Source organism: Diabrotica undecimpunctata, chromosome 5, assembly GCF_040954645.1.
Source record: "Diabrotica undecimpunctata isolate CICGRU chromosome 5, icDiaUnde3, whole genome shotgun sequence".
NCBI classification, from domain to species: Eukaryota; Metazoa; Arthropoda; class Insecta; order Coleoptera; family Chrysomelidae; genus Diabrotica; species Diabrotica undecimpunctata.
Genome location: NC_092807.1, coordinates 114,055,010 through 114,071,724, shown reverse-complemented (window position 1 = coordinate 114,071,724; position 16,715 = coordinate 114,055,010). Strand labels below are relative to the sequence as shown.

At 31.0% G+C, this 16,715-nt stretch overlaps 1 protein-coding gene across 1 annotated transcript; it reads right to left on the bottom strand.

Annotated features, from left to right (window-relative positions):
• Positions 1-7,592: 7,592 nt before the first annotated feature.
• On the bottom strand, positions 7,593-16,146 carry LOC140441683 (uncharacterized). The gene is made up of 2 exons (XM_072532553.1): positions 15,368-16,146; positions 7,593-10,145 (listed from the first exon to the last, which is right to left on the bottom strand). The coding sequence occupies exons 1-2, from the start codon at positions 15,391-15,393 to the stop codon at positions 8,189-8,191; spliced, it is 1,983 nt and encodes a 660-aa protein (XP_072388654.1). The 5' UTR covers positions 15,394-16,146; the 3' UTR covers positions 7,593-8,188.
• Between the last annotated feature and the right edge of the window lie 569 nt (positions 16,147-16,715).

Below are 16,715 nucleotides of genomic sequence, written 5' to 3'. Positions count from 1 at the left end.
AAATTTCAACATTAATTGCAAGCTGTAAAGTCGCACATAAAGCCCTGCAATAAATTGCATGAAAGTTAGTCATGCAAGAAGTTGCAGCAAGTTTTCTTGCAAGCTGTAAAGCGGTCTTATGCCACGTTAAGTAGGGTGATGCCTTTATAAATATCACGCACCATCATATCTCCCTTTTTGTGAAGAGCGTGACTTACACCTAATTTCCAGTCCGCGGACGTTTCCTTCTGTTGCCAGATTTCGGTTACTAATTTATGCATGTGTTTGAAAAGGGCGTCACCACCATTGTTAAAGAGTTTGACAGAAAGATTGTCTCAACTGGAGGCTTTGTTATTTTTCAGTTTTGAAATAGCTTCTCTAATTTCTTTTGCGGTGGGGGCGGCTCTTGAGCGTTTTCATTCATTTCAGGCAAAGTAATTTATATTTTGTCTTCTTCACGACTGTCGCTAAGCTGTTCTTCAAAATGATTCGCTCACCTGTTTAGTATCTGTTCTTTGTCACTAATTATGAAAACATCTCTGTCTTTACATGCTGTTATTCTGGGTTTGAATTCTTTACTGCAGCTGTTTATCTTCTGGTAGAATTTTCGTGAGTCTTTTCTATTGTGGTGGTTAACAATCTCGTTTAGAGCGTTTTTGTATGGCTCTCTCTTTTTCCTTCTAGACGTCCTATTTCTGCTTGTATAAGATTTTCATAGTCTTCCAGGTTTGATTTCGTTCTGCACTGCTGAAGTATCTTATATGCTTCATTTTTCTGTTGATTAGTGGATCTACGTTCTTCGTTAAACCAATCTTCTTTTATTTTAGCTAGAAGCCAGGAAAGAAATAAACAAACTAAACTTACGAAAGGCGCCAGGCTATGATTTAATCTCGGCATAAGTACTAAAACAACTTCGTCGCAAGGCCATTACTTTGCTAACCGTTATATTTAACCGCATGCTAAGGTTGTCATACTTTCCAAAAATATGAAAATTTGAAAAAGTCATTATGATCCTCAAGCCAGGAAAAGAGCCCAATGAAGTAAAATCTCATCGACCCATCAGCCTACTCCCAACCATAAGCAAAGTTTTTGAAAGATTGCTACTACAAAGGATATACGTAGATCATGAATTCCTAACATTACTTCCAAAACATCAGTTTGGTTTTCGGGAAAATCACTTTACTACCGAACAAGTTCATTGAATCATAAATGAAATATCAAAAAGTCTTGAAGAAAAGAAATACTGCAACTTTGTATTTCTAGACATCTCACAAGCGTTTGACAAAGTCTGGCACGAAGTTCTGCTTTACAAAGTAAAAATAGCACTATCCAGTAACTATTTCCTCTTACTTAAATCCTATATATCAAATAGATATTTCTCTGTAAAATTCAAAGACCAACAATCCAACCTCTGTCCTATCAACTCCGGAGTCCCGCAGGTTAGTGTTCTAAGGCCGCTGCTTTTCTCACTCTACACAGCCCATATACGAGACTAATAATAATAAAATCGCTTCCTTTGCTGACGACGTAGCAATACTAGCTGTAAATGAAGATCCCATACAAGCCTCACAAAACCTGCAAAATCATCTAAAGATACTCAGTGATTGGTATACGAAATGGAGAACAAAAGTAAATAAAACAAAATCAACTCAAATAACATTTACCAACCGCCACAAAACATGCTCACCTGTAAGGATGGAAAATATAAGAATACCCACAGTAACAGACGCTAGATATCTTGGCCTCCATCTTGACCAACGTCTCACTAGAAAGAAACATATCCAGACCAAAAGAAGGCAGCTCGACTTAAAATTCCGGCAAATGTATTGGCTTCTTGGACGTAAATCAAAACTTAACATCCAAAACAAAATTCTTTTATAATAATATATAATAATTTCGGTTTACAACGTTCTTCGACGTCTTCCGATTTCCAATCTCCATCTCATTCTATCGTTCCATAGATCGTCTTCCAGTTCTCTTTCTCTGATTTCTTTATCAACTCCTTCTCTCCAACTTCTTCTAGGCCTTCCTGGTCTTCGCCTACCTCTTGGTTGCCATTCAAGAATTTGTCTTGGTATTCTATTCTCCGGCATTCTCCTTACGTGTCCGTACCATCTGAGTTGTGTCGTTTTGATGTCATCAACAATATTATGTGTAACCCCCATGATTTCTCGGACTCTCTCGTTTGTTATTCTGTCGCGTCTGGAGATTCCCGCCGAGCGGCGCCAGAAGTCCATTTCTGTTGCTCTAAGCATTTTCTCTGATCTGTCTTTTAGGGGCCACACTTCGCATCCATATGTTGTGATACTTTTTATTATGGTGTTGTATATTCTTCTTTTGTTGTCTTTAGAGATGTTGTAACGTTATAAACGTCACATCTCTATTAATTTATATTTAAATAATTATTTCATTTTAATTTGTTTATTAATTTATTAATATCTTTATCTTCAGTTTAATTTTTACTATTTTTTTTATTTATAAAAATAGTTGGCGCCCCTGTTTTTCCCTTCTTCCTCTGTCTTTATTTTCTCTCTTTCTGTCCCATAGAATAAATATTTGCCCTCTCACTTTTGTTCGGCAGACTATTCTGTTCTGTGTTGACTGACAAGCTAGTTTCATGATATCTATACCAACATTCTATGACATCTGTGCTAACTTCATTCAGTCTCCCACTTTCTGTCAAAACAACTTTTCTGTAGTGGGATTATTTTTTGCCTCTTTTTGAAATTTATAAAAGAAGGCAAAAATTATTATAAGACCTAGGCAAGGTATAGACGATAAGCTCCCATGGTTGATTGAGATATTATTTTTACAATAGTATTTCAATTCTCTTTGGTAGTCTTATCGTTACAATGATTTTATCCCACAGTACGCTGTTTAGTAAGGCTATGCCTTTCCTTCCCTGTGTATTTCGTTCCTTAATGGCTGCATCTAATTTTTCGTCTTGAGTGATTTTTACTCCTAGGTATTTGTAGTTATCACATAGTTTGATCTCTTGATTTTCCTCTACGAGAAGGTTATGTTGATCTCCTCCGATACTCATGTACTCAGTTTTTTCCATATTCACTTCCAAACCCCACTCTGTAAACTCTTCTAATAGTTTTCGCATCATGTAACTAAGGTCTTCAGAGTCCTGTGCGATGATGACCTGGTCATCTGCAAAGCACAGAGTGTACAAAGTTAAGTCTATTAGTGGTATGCCCATATTCGTACATTTTTTCTTCCATTTGTTGAGTGCTGCTTCGAGGTATATTTTGAATAATGTTGGGGATATACAGCATCCTTGTCTTAGTCCTTTAGTCACTTTGAATCCCGGTGTTATCAGATTTCCTGTTTTAATTCTTGTTGTTTGTTGGTAGTACAACGTTTTTACTGCTTCAATCAATTCTATATTTATATTTGTTTTCCCCAGTGCCTCCCATAATTTATCAAGCGGGATACTATCATATGCTTTCCTAAGGTCTACGAACGTCAGATGGACTTCTTGGCCACGAGCAACTTTCTTTTCAGTTATCTGAGTAATAGAGAAGACATGGTCTATTGTAGATCGACCTGCACGAAAACCAGCCTGTTCTTCGGCTTCCATATCTTGGTATTCTTCTTCTATTCGATTTTTTTATTATTTTTCCATATATTCTGCTAATACTACTAGTAACTGCAATTCCTCTATAGTTTTCAGGTTTCGATTTATCAAAATTCTTATATACAAAGCGGTACTCAAACCTATCTGGTTCTACGGACTACACCTATGGGGTTGTGCAAAGCCAACGTCGCTGAATATTATCCAAAGATTCCAGTCTATAGTGCTAAGATCGATAGTGAATGCACCATGGTACGTAATCAAATACTTCACTACGACTTAAAGATTCCTTTCATCAGAGAAGAAATCCGTCGACCCACGGAGGCACAAAATGAACGTATCATTCACCATAAAAATGATCTGGTAAGGGAATTATTCAACAATGGGAAGACTAGATAGAACTTGGCCCCAAGACCTACTTCAAAACTAAACCAAAATAGAATAAGGTGAGACATCATTGGATGTCTCTTCTTCACGCGCAAAACCTGTAACACATTAACTTAATACTCGGTAATGATGTAGATTGTAAATAAACATAATTACATATAAAAAAAAGTTTCATTTGTGTTTTAGAGATTTGGAAATAAATCAAACATAATAAAACACACGATAAAACTCTAATAGATTTGTTAATGAATGAGATTAAAAATTGCAATTAGTCACACTTTAATCACTTTCAATTCCGTCAATAAATATTGGAATTTTAAAAAACTGTGCTCGAAATATTCGTCTAAACCATAAATACTATCTACAGAACTGTACCGATTCGTTCCATTTAATCCGAGATTGAAATAAACTAAATATTTATTTTCATTCAATAAACAAATAAATTAAAAAGCTCGTTTTTCCACAAAAGCTTTAAATTAAAACTTAAAATTACTTTTGCGTCATTAAAACCGGTAATTGTTAGTGTAAAAATTGATTAAAATCGGATTCATTTGATATTCGCTAGATCGAATTGTAATTTGTTGGGTGTAATTTGTGTTGACACACAGAAGAGTTCCCTTGGTGGTTGAAAGGCTTTATCCATTTTTTATTTAGAGGTGGAAAGGAATTATTCTTAAATAACCGATTAAAAGATGGAGAGAGATTACGATTGGGAACATCAGGTCCGTGATTAAGTTGAATGTAAGACATATACATTACTTATATACTTAAATTTTTCGCGTCTGGATCCGACTACAATTTTTTTGTCCAGTATCGGACTACCTATATTGCTTTTGTATTTGCGAGTCATAAATCATTGAGAGTGCACTGTGTTGGAGAAGGTCTGCATAGGTGCTCCATATTCTGTATTTCTCCACATTCACAGAGTGTGTCGTTATACCCCATTTAATTAGGTATTGTAGTTGAGTGTCCACCAACAGTCCAGATCCATTCCGTGTGGTGACTATGGTTGTATAGGGAATAATTCGAAGGGTTCGACGCTAACGCTTCTCATAAACCTTTTTCTTGGTTTAAGCTGGTTGGTTCCTGACGGCTCCTCGAAGTCGTATAATTGGTGTATTTCATCGAAAGTTTGCCTGAACTTCTCTACATATTAAGGGGTGCATGTACAGTTTTCTAGTGATACGAAACCAGCTGCCCGGTACAGTAGGGGTAGAGAGATTGATTTCATACAGCCGGTAGTTATTCTACATGTTTCGATTAATGCAGCGGGACTTGTTGGGCGCGCCTTGACATACTCCTCAAGGGACAGGAGAATCTCTCTCCTCCTGTGGAGGAGAGAATACTTCTTTTTTCTGACTCATATATATATATATATATATATATATATATATAAATATATTTTATATATATATATATATATATATATATATATATATATATATAAAATGTTGAACATTGATAAAATGAACAAAAAATGTTGTTCTATCTACCAAAGACAGCCGATGAGAGGCCTATCCTTTGTAGTTGTCTGATTATCTCGGCTTAAGCAAATCTCATGTTCTAGAAATTTGTATGCTATTATTTGGTCGATGCTATGGCTTTCAATCTGAATTTTATCGCTGACTACAAGGTTGGTTATAAATTTTATCTTTGAAGTGTTAATTTTAAGACCAACTCTTTTTGGTGCTTCATAGAGTATTTCCAGCATTTGTGTAGCTTTATCAACTCAAACTTAGGTGGCTCGGATCCTCTTCATTTATAATAATTTCCATATTATCCTCTCGGTAAACAATTTCGGGGAGATAGTATCACCCTGTCTAATTCCACGTTCAATTCGAAACTTTTTGGTATTTTCATGAAGTCGGATACAAGCTGTAGCATTTTCGTAGATACTCTTAACCAAGGCAATATATCGGTAGTCGATGCGGCAGTCAACCAATGCTCGAAGCATTTTATGATGATCTATAGTATTAAACGCCTTTTCGTAGTCTACTAATATAAGAAAGATAGGCTTGTTGTATTCTGTGCACTTTTCTGTTTGCGTTTTAATAACTTGTAGATGATCATTTATTTCGTATCTGAAGCGGAACCCAGCTTGCTCCCAAGATTGGTAATTGTCCAGTTTGTTCACAACCCGTTTTGTTATTATCTTTATGAATGGTTTATATGTATGGAAGAGCAAACTAGTTCTTAAGACTCAAACTCGCAAAACAGATCTGTAGTTTTTTAGATCTGTAATTTCACCTGTTTTGTGCATTTTTGTAATTATTGCATTATGTCATTGCGAGGATATATGGGATACAAAGGATAGGTGCAAAGAAAGAAGAAGAATAATTATTAGTGATTATTTAATATGTTTAGGTATAGATTTTATTATTTTAATATTAACATGTTTGGTTTATTTAAGTCGTAGTTCCATTATATCCTGTCCTAACCTTATTATTGCTCGAATGTATTATCCGTTACAAAGTGATTATATTTCTAGCAATAGTAGTCAGTGAAAGCAAATGAGGTGTGGTATTAGCAACTAGACTATATTACACTTTAATCAAACATCAATTTTAATAGCTAAACGATATTGTCAGGAGCATGTCAAATGTGAACATTTCAGTAATAATGAGGCCATTCGTGATATCGTCAGGAACCAAACAACAGTAATTATGGGAGTTACGAATAAAAAAATAAACGATGCGTGTTTAAATAGGATTGAAAAAAAGTTCTTATGGGTTTTAACCCAATTTTCATGCCTGCTCTAGTTAGACAAAACATGTAAACAAATCTGCGACAATTGTATTTAATAAATATCAAATTGTTTAAATAATCAAGTGATAGCAAGAAAAGCTTAGAATTTATATAAGTACGAACAACAGGAACGCTACAGCTTAATTGGTAGTGTATGCAAAAATGTAAAATTGTCAACGTTTTCAGATGTAAAAATGTTAAGAAAACTGTATAATGTAAATAAAATATCGCTATAGAGTATTCCTCTACTTTAACTTCCATCATTTATAGAAGTATACTCTTCGTCTTTTCACTACTGTATATTCACGTATATTCTGTCTTTGTGTGTACACATATACATATATATATATATATATATATATATATATATATATATAGTATAAATATTGATTTATACTATCAGCAATCGGTTAGAAAATAAAACTCTATTTGTTCAGTCACAATATTTCGTCACGATTTTGTGACTTCTTCAGGAGAAAACTGTAAATTTATTAGAATAATTAATGATTATATGTAAACAAAGTGAATATTTTAATACTTACAACTATAAGAATGAAAATTAAAATTTTTTTGGCATATCTAAATAAATGACATATTTGTTTGATTTTATTTAGGAGTTATGGTAACCGCAATATTTTATAGAGTGAATTCCCATTGTACAATTTTCAATGAGTAGGTTAAAATAAACAATTATTTTTATTTTAACCTACTCACTGAAAATTGTACAATGGGAATTCACTCTATAAAATATTGCGGTTACCATAACTCCTAAATAAAATCAAACAAATATGTCATTTATTTAGATATGCCAAAAAAATTTAAATTTTCATTCTTATAGTTGTATTAAAATATTCACTTTGTTTACATATAATCATTAATTATTCTAATAAATTGTTATGGAATACTATGCGTTTATTTCTTCTCCGGACTAACTCTTTGTTTTGGAATTAAACAGAATATATTGACATGTATAAATTTATTATATTAGAGGATGAAAATTACACTCTGCTTGTTATTTCTTAAAACTATGAATATATAAGTTCTGTTATCTACAATTATTTAACGATGTTTCTGGATGGATTTGAGTACAAGAGATTGGACTCAAATATTAATATTAAAATAGCAAATACGGATAGCTTATCGAACAAAGAAATAAGAGAAATAAATTATTATTATTCCATAGATACGAAGTATTAGGTGAATAAACTAGCGAAACTTATTTATTCTAAATAGGAAAATATTTATGAAGAGTATTGATTCTGATTTCTAACAGCAAGTAATTATTAGTGATTATACATGAGAACTTTTCATAATTGTAAATAACATATACCAGGTGACTAAAAACTATATAGAAATACATAGATACTTTAATTATCTTACATGTGAGTAGGTAGGTACATTACACCTCCTTTTGTAAGAATGAAAATAATTGTAAAATGAATTTTCATTTAAATGGTATAAAACATTTGTATACATTATTATTTTATTTTAACACATTTAAATAGTTTCTTTTAGTCTCGATAGTCTTTCACTTCGTCTTATCGGTGTAGTCTCTGTGAAACTAGTCTCTTCACACTTTTTGGATTCACTATAATTATTGTCTTTATTATGTTTACAATCTATACTTAAATCTGTCTCATGTACATGTTTTCGTTTACTTTGACATATATTTAGTGTTAAACAATTTGTAATTTGTTGACAACTATGTGACGGATTTCTACGAAATCGTCGGTAAAAATATTTAATTATCCTGTATAAAATATAAAGTAACATACATTTTATCAAAAATAAGATTGCATAAGTGAAATAAGAACTATTTTTTATTGTGTCTGAAAAATTAATATTTGTTTCTGAGGTCATTTTCTCTAAATTATCTAGTTTATGGCTTGCTAAATTTAATGCATCTCGATCGAGATTATTTAATTGTAAGGGAACAAGGTGTAATTTGGATTCATTATTTATCTTAATATCATCACAACAGACTTCTGGAAGGGATAAATCTGGAATGATAGACTGAAAATTACTTTCTTTTGGATTTGAGACAGATATCAAAATAGTTGATCCGGTGTAAGTTTTGCAATTATTCGAAGTAGAAAAAATACCTGTGTTTGAAAGAACAATAGATATTGGCGTACTAGTCTGACAGCTTAAAGTTAAATCTGTTGGTTTGGGTAAAACATATATCCAAGAATTTGGTTTGTTTAATTTATGCCAAATTTCATATTCTGTTTGAATTATACGAGTATCGCAACTAGATGGTATGTTTGTTATTGAAGTTAACAATTCAGTTTCACAAATTGGATTAGTGTGTGTAAATCGGAAAGTATCAGGATTTTTGCAAATAAGTTTTTCTTCATCTAATGAATAACAGTCTTCTAATGTATCAATAGTAACATAAATGTTTCTATTTTCTGAAAGAACAAGATATTTGACAGATGGAAGAATAAAGGTAAGTCTCTTTAATGTTGGATGAATTATAGGAAGAGATATTAGTTTAAAAAGAGAATAAGGAGTATTACTAACCAAAGGTATACTAACCGTAATTAAAATCTTGTTATCAAAATATATATATTTAAGTAAAATGATATCGAAATATTTATGAGCATAATCGATAGTCAATGGAAATGGATAAGTCGATGTACTAGGTAAATGCGTTACCGTTTTAGATAATTCTTGAATTAGTTGCTCAGGTGTTATAACAGAAGGATGAAGGTTATTATTTCTTGCAAATAGAATAACGTTTATTAAAGTAGAATATTCTTGTTGTAATTCTGTTATAAAGAAAGTTAGTAAGGTAAAATGTTCTTCAATTTTTTGTTTTAAATCTAAATTAAAATATTTATTATTCATTTTATCTGTGTAATTGGTAATTGATTCAAAATTTTTATCAAAAATCACTTTGTTTCGGTCTAGATTTGTAATAGAGTTATTAAAATTTGCAATCGTGGCTTTTACTACATGAATTTGTTGTTTTAGTAAATCAAGAAGATGATTTTCGTTACTTTCAGCTTTGTTAATAGCATTATTGAAATTTTCAGCATCATCACTGTCTAAGGTACCGAATAAGGTCCTGAAAACAGATCCAATTGCATTAAATAGAGCGCGTTTTGGTCTAAAATGTTCATGCAGAATTATGTTTTTTAAAGTTTGTTCATCTTGAAAGAGTCTAGGTATGATTTGTCCTAAGAGTTTTAGTGAAGTATCGCATAATCGTAATTCAATAAGAACTGGTTTGTTTTGACACAGTCTTAATGTTTTTTGATAGGTGAGATCTACAAAATTTAATTTGTCTGTAAAAGGTTGTAAAGGAATATGACTTAATATGTTCCAATGAGTTTCAATAAATTGAACATTTTTTATGTGTTCGTAATAGATTCCAGGTGATTTGTTGATAGGAGTATTGGTATATTTCTTGTGAATTTGTTCACTATTTGTCAGCCATATTATTGCATACCTGAAACAAAAGCATGTTTCAATCTATTCATGTGAACTTTTATTGGTTTTTTATTTACTAAAATTGTGCAATTGACAGGAGAATTTATCTCTAGAATTTTATAAGGTCCATTATAATTTTGTGTAAGTTTTTTGGTTTGACCCTTCTTTGTTTGCTCATTTTGGAGATATACTAATTGTCCTTCTAAGAAAACGGTGTCATTAATCTTTTGGTCATAATATTTTTTACTGACTACTTTAGATTCTAATAGATTCGTTTTTGCTAACTCATGAGATTTTCTAAGCTTAAGTGTTAAATTATCTAAATAATCTTCATATGTATATTTGAGTTCTACTGGTCGTATTATACTGCTAGGTAGATTAGGTGTATATCCAAATATTAGTTCATATGGTGTGAATTTGGTTGAAGTATGATTAGTTGTATTATATGAAAACATAGCAAAATCTAGCCATTCGTCCCAATCGGATTGATCAGCTTTAATATAATGTTTAAGGTAGTCTGCTAAAGTAGCGTGACTCCTTTCTAATGCAGCATTTGATTCTGGATGATAAGCAGTACAATTTATATGTCTGATTTTAAAAAGCTTGGCGATTTGAGAAAATAATTTGGAAGTAAAATCTCGGCCTTGATCAGTAACTATTATATCGGGTTTTCCAAACTTGCAAATAAATCCACGAACCAGATTTTCAGCGATAGTCTTGGTTTCATGATTCGGAATTGCATAAGCTTGAGAAAATTTTGTTAAGTCATCTTGTAATGTTAATATGAACTTATTACCTGACTCGGTTAAAGGTAAAGGACCTACTATATCTAAAAATATTTTTTCTAATGGATTTGAGCTTGTTGTTGTTATCTCCATGGGCTTTACGAATTTTTTCTAACGAGTTTATTTTTCTGACAAGATTCACAGGTTTTTATAAAGTTTTTAATATCATTTTTCATATTATTCCATTTGAAATGTTTTTTTATACGATTGTATGTCCGATGAAAACCAGAGTGTCCAGCCGTAGGACTAGTGTGATTCTCTTGTAATATTGTAGTTATTTCCTCAGGTTCAGGATTTGTTAGTATATCATGATAAATGATAATAGATATATCAGTTTTTCTAAAAATAAATCTAATCATAGATCTAATTTTTCCCCAACTTAATTTATCGTAGCTAAAAGTTATTCTGGGTAGGCAAATTTTTAATATTTTATCGTTTAATAACCAGTCTCTTAATTTTATTAGGGAATTAAATATATCTTCATAAGAGGTATTGTCCCAATAATTATTTTTTATAAATATGTAATAAAAGTTTTTATTTTGATCAGAAATATATATAATGTCATTTAGTCTTGGATTTTTGGCTTTCAATTTTTCTATATGACTGAATTGTTTATTTATTTGTTTCTGAACGATCTCATTAAAATTTAAATCTACGGAAACAAACAATGCTAAATTTTGTGAAAATGATGTAATCTTTTCATTTGTTTCTTTTATATTATCATTTGTTATTAATATAGTTTCGGATTTAGATAAGAACTGTGAATAAGTGTCATTATTTTCTTTACTCATTTTGTTTATTTGTAAGGTGATTGTTGCCGGGTTTTTGTTTTCTTCGCAAATATTTGTTTCAGATATGGTTAAAGGAGGACGACTTAAACAATCAGCATTTTGATTTAATTTACCTGGTTTATAAATAATTTCATAGCTATATTCTTCTAATGCTAATCTCCACCTAACGAGTCTTGATCCGGGATCTTTTACATTAAATAGCCATGTGAGTGGTTTATGATCCGTATAAATGAAAAATTTATTTCCGTACAAATATGGTCTAAAGTGTTTAACACTCCATACAATTGCAAGTAATTCTTTTTCTGTTGTGCTATAGTTTGATTCCGCTTTGTTCAAGGTACGACTAGCATAAGCAATAGGTAAATCATCTGGTACTTTACCTTGAGAAAGTATGGACCCTATTGCATAATTACTAGCATCCGTTGTTAAGACAAAGGGTTTGGTAAAATCTGGATACTGAAGTATTGGTTCTGAACAAAGTATTGATTTCAGGTTCTCAAATGACTGTTGTTGAATGCTTGTCCAATTAAATTCAACATTTTTCCTCAGCAGTTTTGTTAAAGGTTGTGTTAAAGCACTGAAATTTTTTATAAAGCGTCTATAATAACCAGTGAGACCCAAAAAGCTCTTAATATCTTTTTGTGTTCTGGGTATAGGAAAATCTGTAACAGCACATACCTTTTTTTCGTCCGGTTTGACACCAAATTCAGTTATTAAATGTCCTAAATACATTACTTCGCGACGAAAAAATTCGCACTTATCTGGTTGTATTTTTAAGTTGAATGTAGACAATTTTTCGAATACTTCTTTTAATCTTTTATTATGATTTTCTAATGTATCGGCATGAATGACTATATCGTCGAGATAGACAAAACATCTGTAATTTTGTATTCCTGAGAGGACAGTATTCATTAGCCTTTGAAAAATACTGGGAGCATTTTTTAATCCAAATGGCATTCGTGAATATTGATAATGTCCAGACGGAGTTGAGAAAGCAGTCTTTGGAGAATCCTCAGGATCCATTTTGATCTGGTGAAATCCTGATGTTAAATCTATTGTTGAAAAATATTTTGAATGACCCAATTGGTCTAATATATCGACTATATTCGGAAGTGGAAATGAATCTCCTATAGTAATATCATTTAGTCGTCGATAGTCTATAACAATTCGCCATTTCTTCTTTGCTGAAGCATCGGCCTTTTTTGGCACAACCCAAAGGGGCGAATTCCATGGCGAAGTTGATTCTTCGATAATACCTTGATCTAGCATACCTTTTATTTGAGTTTCGACTTCATGTTTGTGTACTTCAGGATACCTGTATGATTTAGTGCTAATAGGTACATTAGAATTTAAAGGAATTTTGCAAGTTATGGCATTTGTACTGGTAAGTTGATCTCCTTCCAGATAAAAGATATGATTGTACTCCTTGCAAATAGAAATTAAAGATGATTTTTCTTCACTATTTAAATGATCTGTTCTCAAGGCATTTTTTAATTTAGCAATTCTGTTAGAATTCGTATTATCTTTATAAGAAGACATTTTTCGTATATTTGCATTGTTTTGTAAATTTGGAATTTTTTCTATTGCTACTTGAATATCGTTTAATTCAACATCCGTTTCAGTAGTGTTTACGATTGAGGTTAAAAAGAAATCATTTTTTACTTTAACAACACTAGGACATAAAAATACACCTTTAAAGATTTCGCGTTCGGGACATAATCCTTCGCTTAATTCATTATTTATTACTTTAATTTGAACAATTGTTTCAGTTCTTGCGGATAGAATAGTTTTATTACTTCTTGAGTTAGAATTAGAGTTTTGATTTAGTATAAGATCGTCTGAACAGGATCTTTCTTCTGAACAGGATTTTGATTTATGATTTCGTGAAGAGTTACAAGTTTTATTTGTGCATATCTCAGTGGATTTTACACATTTTGGACTTGAATTTTCTTTGGATTTAGAGTTAGATTTAGATTGAATTGGATTGGATAGTAGTTCTTCACTACTTAAGGTTATTTGGATATCATTGGTTTCTAAATAAGAATGATCCTCTATGGATTTAGCATCATAAGGAAATATTTCATCGATATTAGAACTTGTCTCGATATTTTGATCTCTCAGAAATTCGTCATTGTCATTGTTTAATGGAGATTTTATATATTCGATTGGAATAGAACAATTTTTAAAGTTTAATTTATTTTCTTTATAATCAATTTGGCATTTATTTATTTCAAAAAAATCGCTACCTAATATACCGTCGAAATGAAGAGGAAAATCGTCTTCTACGACATAGAAAACATGAGTTTGGACAAAATCTTTTATCTTGAAATTTACGTTACAACTACATATAGTTTTATTTGGATTTAAGACATTTTTATCAATGCCTCGTAGAGTAATAGACTTAGAATAAATTTTTGGAATGTTTAGTATTTTTGAATATTTAATTAAAGAAATATCTGCGCCTGTATCGATTAGAAACTTGCAAGAGGATGGATTAGAATTATTTACTAAGGGTAAATCTACATAGGAAGTGACTGAGAAGTTGATGGTTGTGATACGGCCTGAACTGAACGAACTCCTCGAGAATCGACCGTTGGTTGTCGAGGATTTTGGAAGTTTAAAGAATTTGTTGGATTTTTGTTTTTATTGTTAAATTCGCGTTTTCTACATTCTTCTATGACGTGACCTGGTTTTTTGCAGTATCTGCAAAAACGTTGGGAAGTGTTGGTATTTTCTTTTCTTAAGTTTGGAGGAAAATCAGAATTGGAATTTGAATTTGAAGGTTTATAATTTTGATTTTGAGAATTTGACCTTTGAAGATTTGAATTAGGATATTTTGGGTTTTGAAAACTAGAATTTTGAAGATGTCTAACATTTCTATCTGAATTGTTTTTATATCGACAGTTATTTGAGGAATGGTTATTTCGTTTGCAAATATTACAGAATGGTCTGAAAATTTCTTGTCTTGATAACTGTTCTTGTTCTTCGGCAATTGCTATAGCAACAGCTCTTTCTAAGGAATCTGGATTTCGGGCTTTGATTAAAATAGAGAGGTCTTTGTTTAATCCTCTAATAAAGACATTTAGTGCTTGAGTTTTTAAGAGTTTAGTACATGCATTTCTTGCATCTGGAGATAAGTCTGGATCAAGTGTATTTATTAATTTTATATAGCAATTTTCAACTTTATTTGCAAATGACATTACATTTTCACTGGGCATCTGACGTAAGGAATGTAATTCCAATTGCCACTGACCTTCAGTTCGGCGTTCAGAATAAGCATCTAATAAGAAGTCTTTTAAATCTTTCCATTCGTCAAATGTTCTGTTTCTAGTTATGGCCCTAGCTTTATCGGTTAATTTAGTTTCTATAATGGCTAATAAGATGGGTTTGGATTGCGGATTTACTAAATTGTATGCTTTATCACAATTGTCTATGAATTCGTATAATTTTGATTTTGTACCATCAAATCGAATGAGAAGTTTTTCAGCTATTTCAATTGATACTGACATTTTATTTGAATTAGAAGTAGAAGAATTTGAAAGAGAATTTGAGTCGGGAGAAGGTATTTGTTCGTCAAATAAGTTACTTATATCAGGATATAAAGTAGACATACGTTTACAAGATTTTTAAAATATGAGACAGAATTTAAGATAGAATGTACTTACAAGTAGAATATTGTTGTTGGTCGCATAGTCTATTATTCCACGGGTTCACCTCTACTTCCGATGGAACTACAATTGGGTTATGACTGGAACTGGATTTCGAACTGGATGTACTGGACCCCAATGTAATTAGTTGTAGTGGCGATTTTTCCACACTGACAGTTTTTTTGAATGATTCCTCGAAGGAAACAAGTCAATTCAAAAATTCCTCAGCTCTCCTTCTATCAGCAATCAGAGGAACTCTGCTACTAATATCCCACGTTCTGACACCAAATTTTGTTATGGAATACTATGCGTTTATTTCTTCTCCGGACTAACTCTTTGTTTTGGAATTAAACAGAATATATTGACATGTATAAATTTATTATATTAGAGGATGAAAATTACACTCTGCTTGTTATTTCTTAAAACTATGAATATATAAGTTCTGTTATCTACAATTATTTAACGATGTTTCTGGATGGATTTGAGTACAAGAGATTGGACTCAAATATTAATATTAAAATAGCAAATACGGATAGCTTATCGAACAAAGAAATAAGAGAAATAAATTATTATTATTCCATAGATACGAAGTATTAGGTGAATAAACTAGCGAAACTTATTTATTCTAAATAGGAAAATATTTATGAAGAGTATTGATTCTGATTTCTAACAGCAAGTAATTATTAGTGATTATACATGAGAACTTTTCATAATTGTAAATAACATATACCAGGTGACTAAAAACTATATAGAAATACATAGATACTTTAATTATCTTACATGTGAGTAGGTAGGTACATTACAAAATTTACAGTTTTCTCCTGAAGAAGTCACAAAATCGTGACGAAATATTGATACTGAACAAATAGAGTTTTATTTCCTGACCGATTGCTGATACTATAAATCAATATATATATATATATATATATATATATATATATATATATATAAATATATTTTATATATATATATATATATATATATATATATATATATATATATATATATATATATATATATATATATATATTGATTTATAGTATCAGCAATCGGTCAGGAAATAAAACTCTATTTGTTCAGTATCTATAAAGTATCTATAAAGAATACTTCTTTTTTCTGACTCATATATATATAAATATATTTTATATATATATATATATATATATATATATATATATATTGATTTATAGTATCAGCAATCGGTCAGGAAATAAAACTCTATTTGTTCAGTATCAATATTTCGTCACGATTTTGTGACTTCTTCAGGAGAAAACTGTAAATTTATTAGAATAATTAATGATTATATGTAAACAAAGTGAATATTTTAATACAACTATAAGAATGAAAATTTAAATTTTTTTGGCAT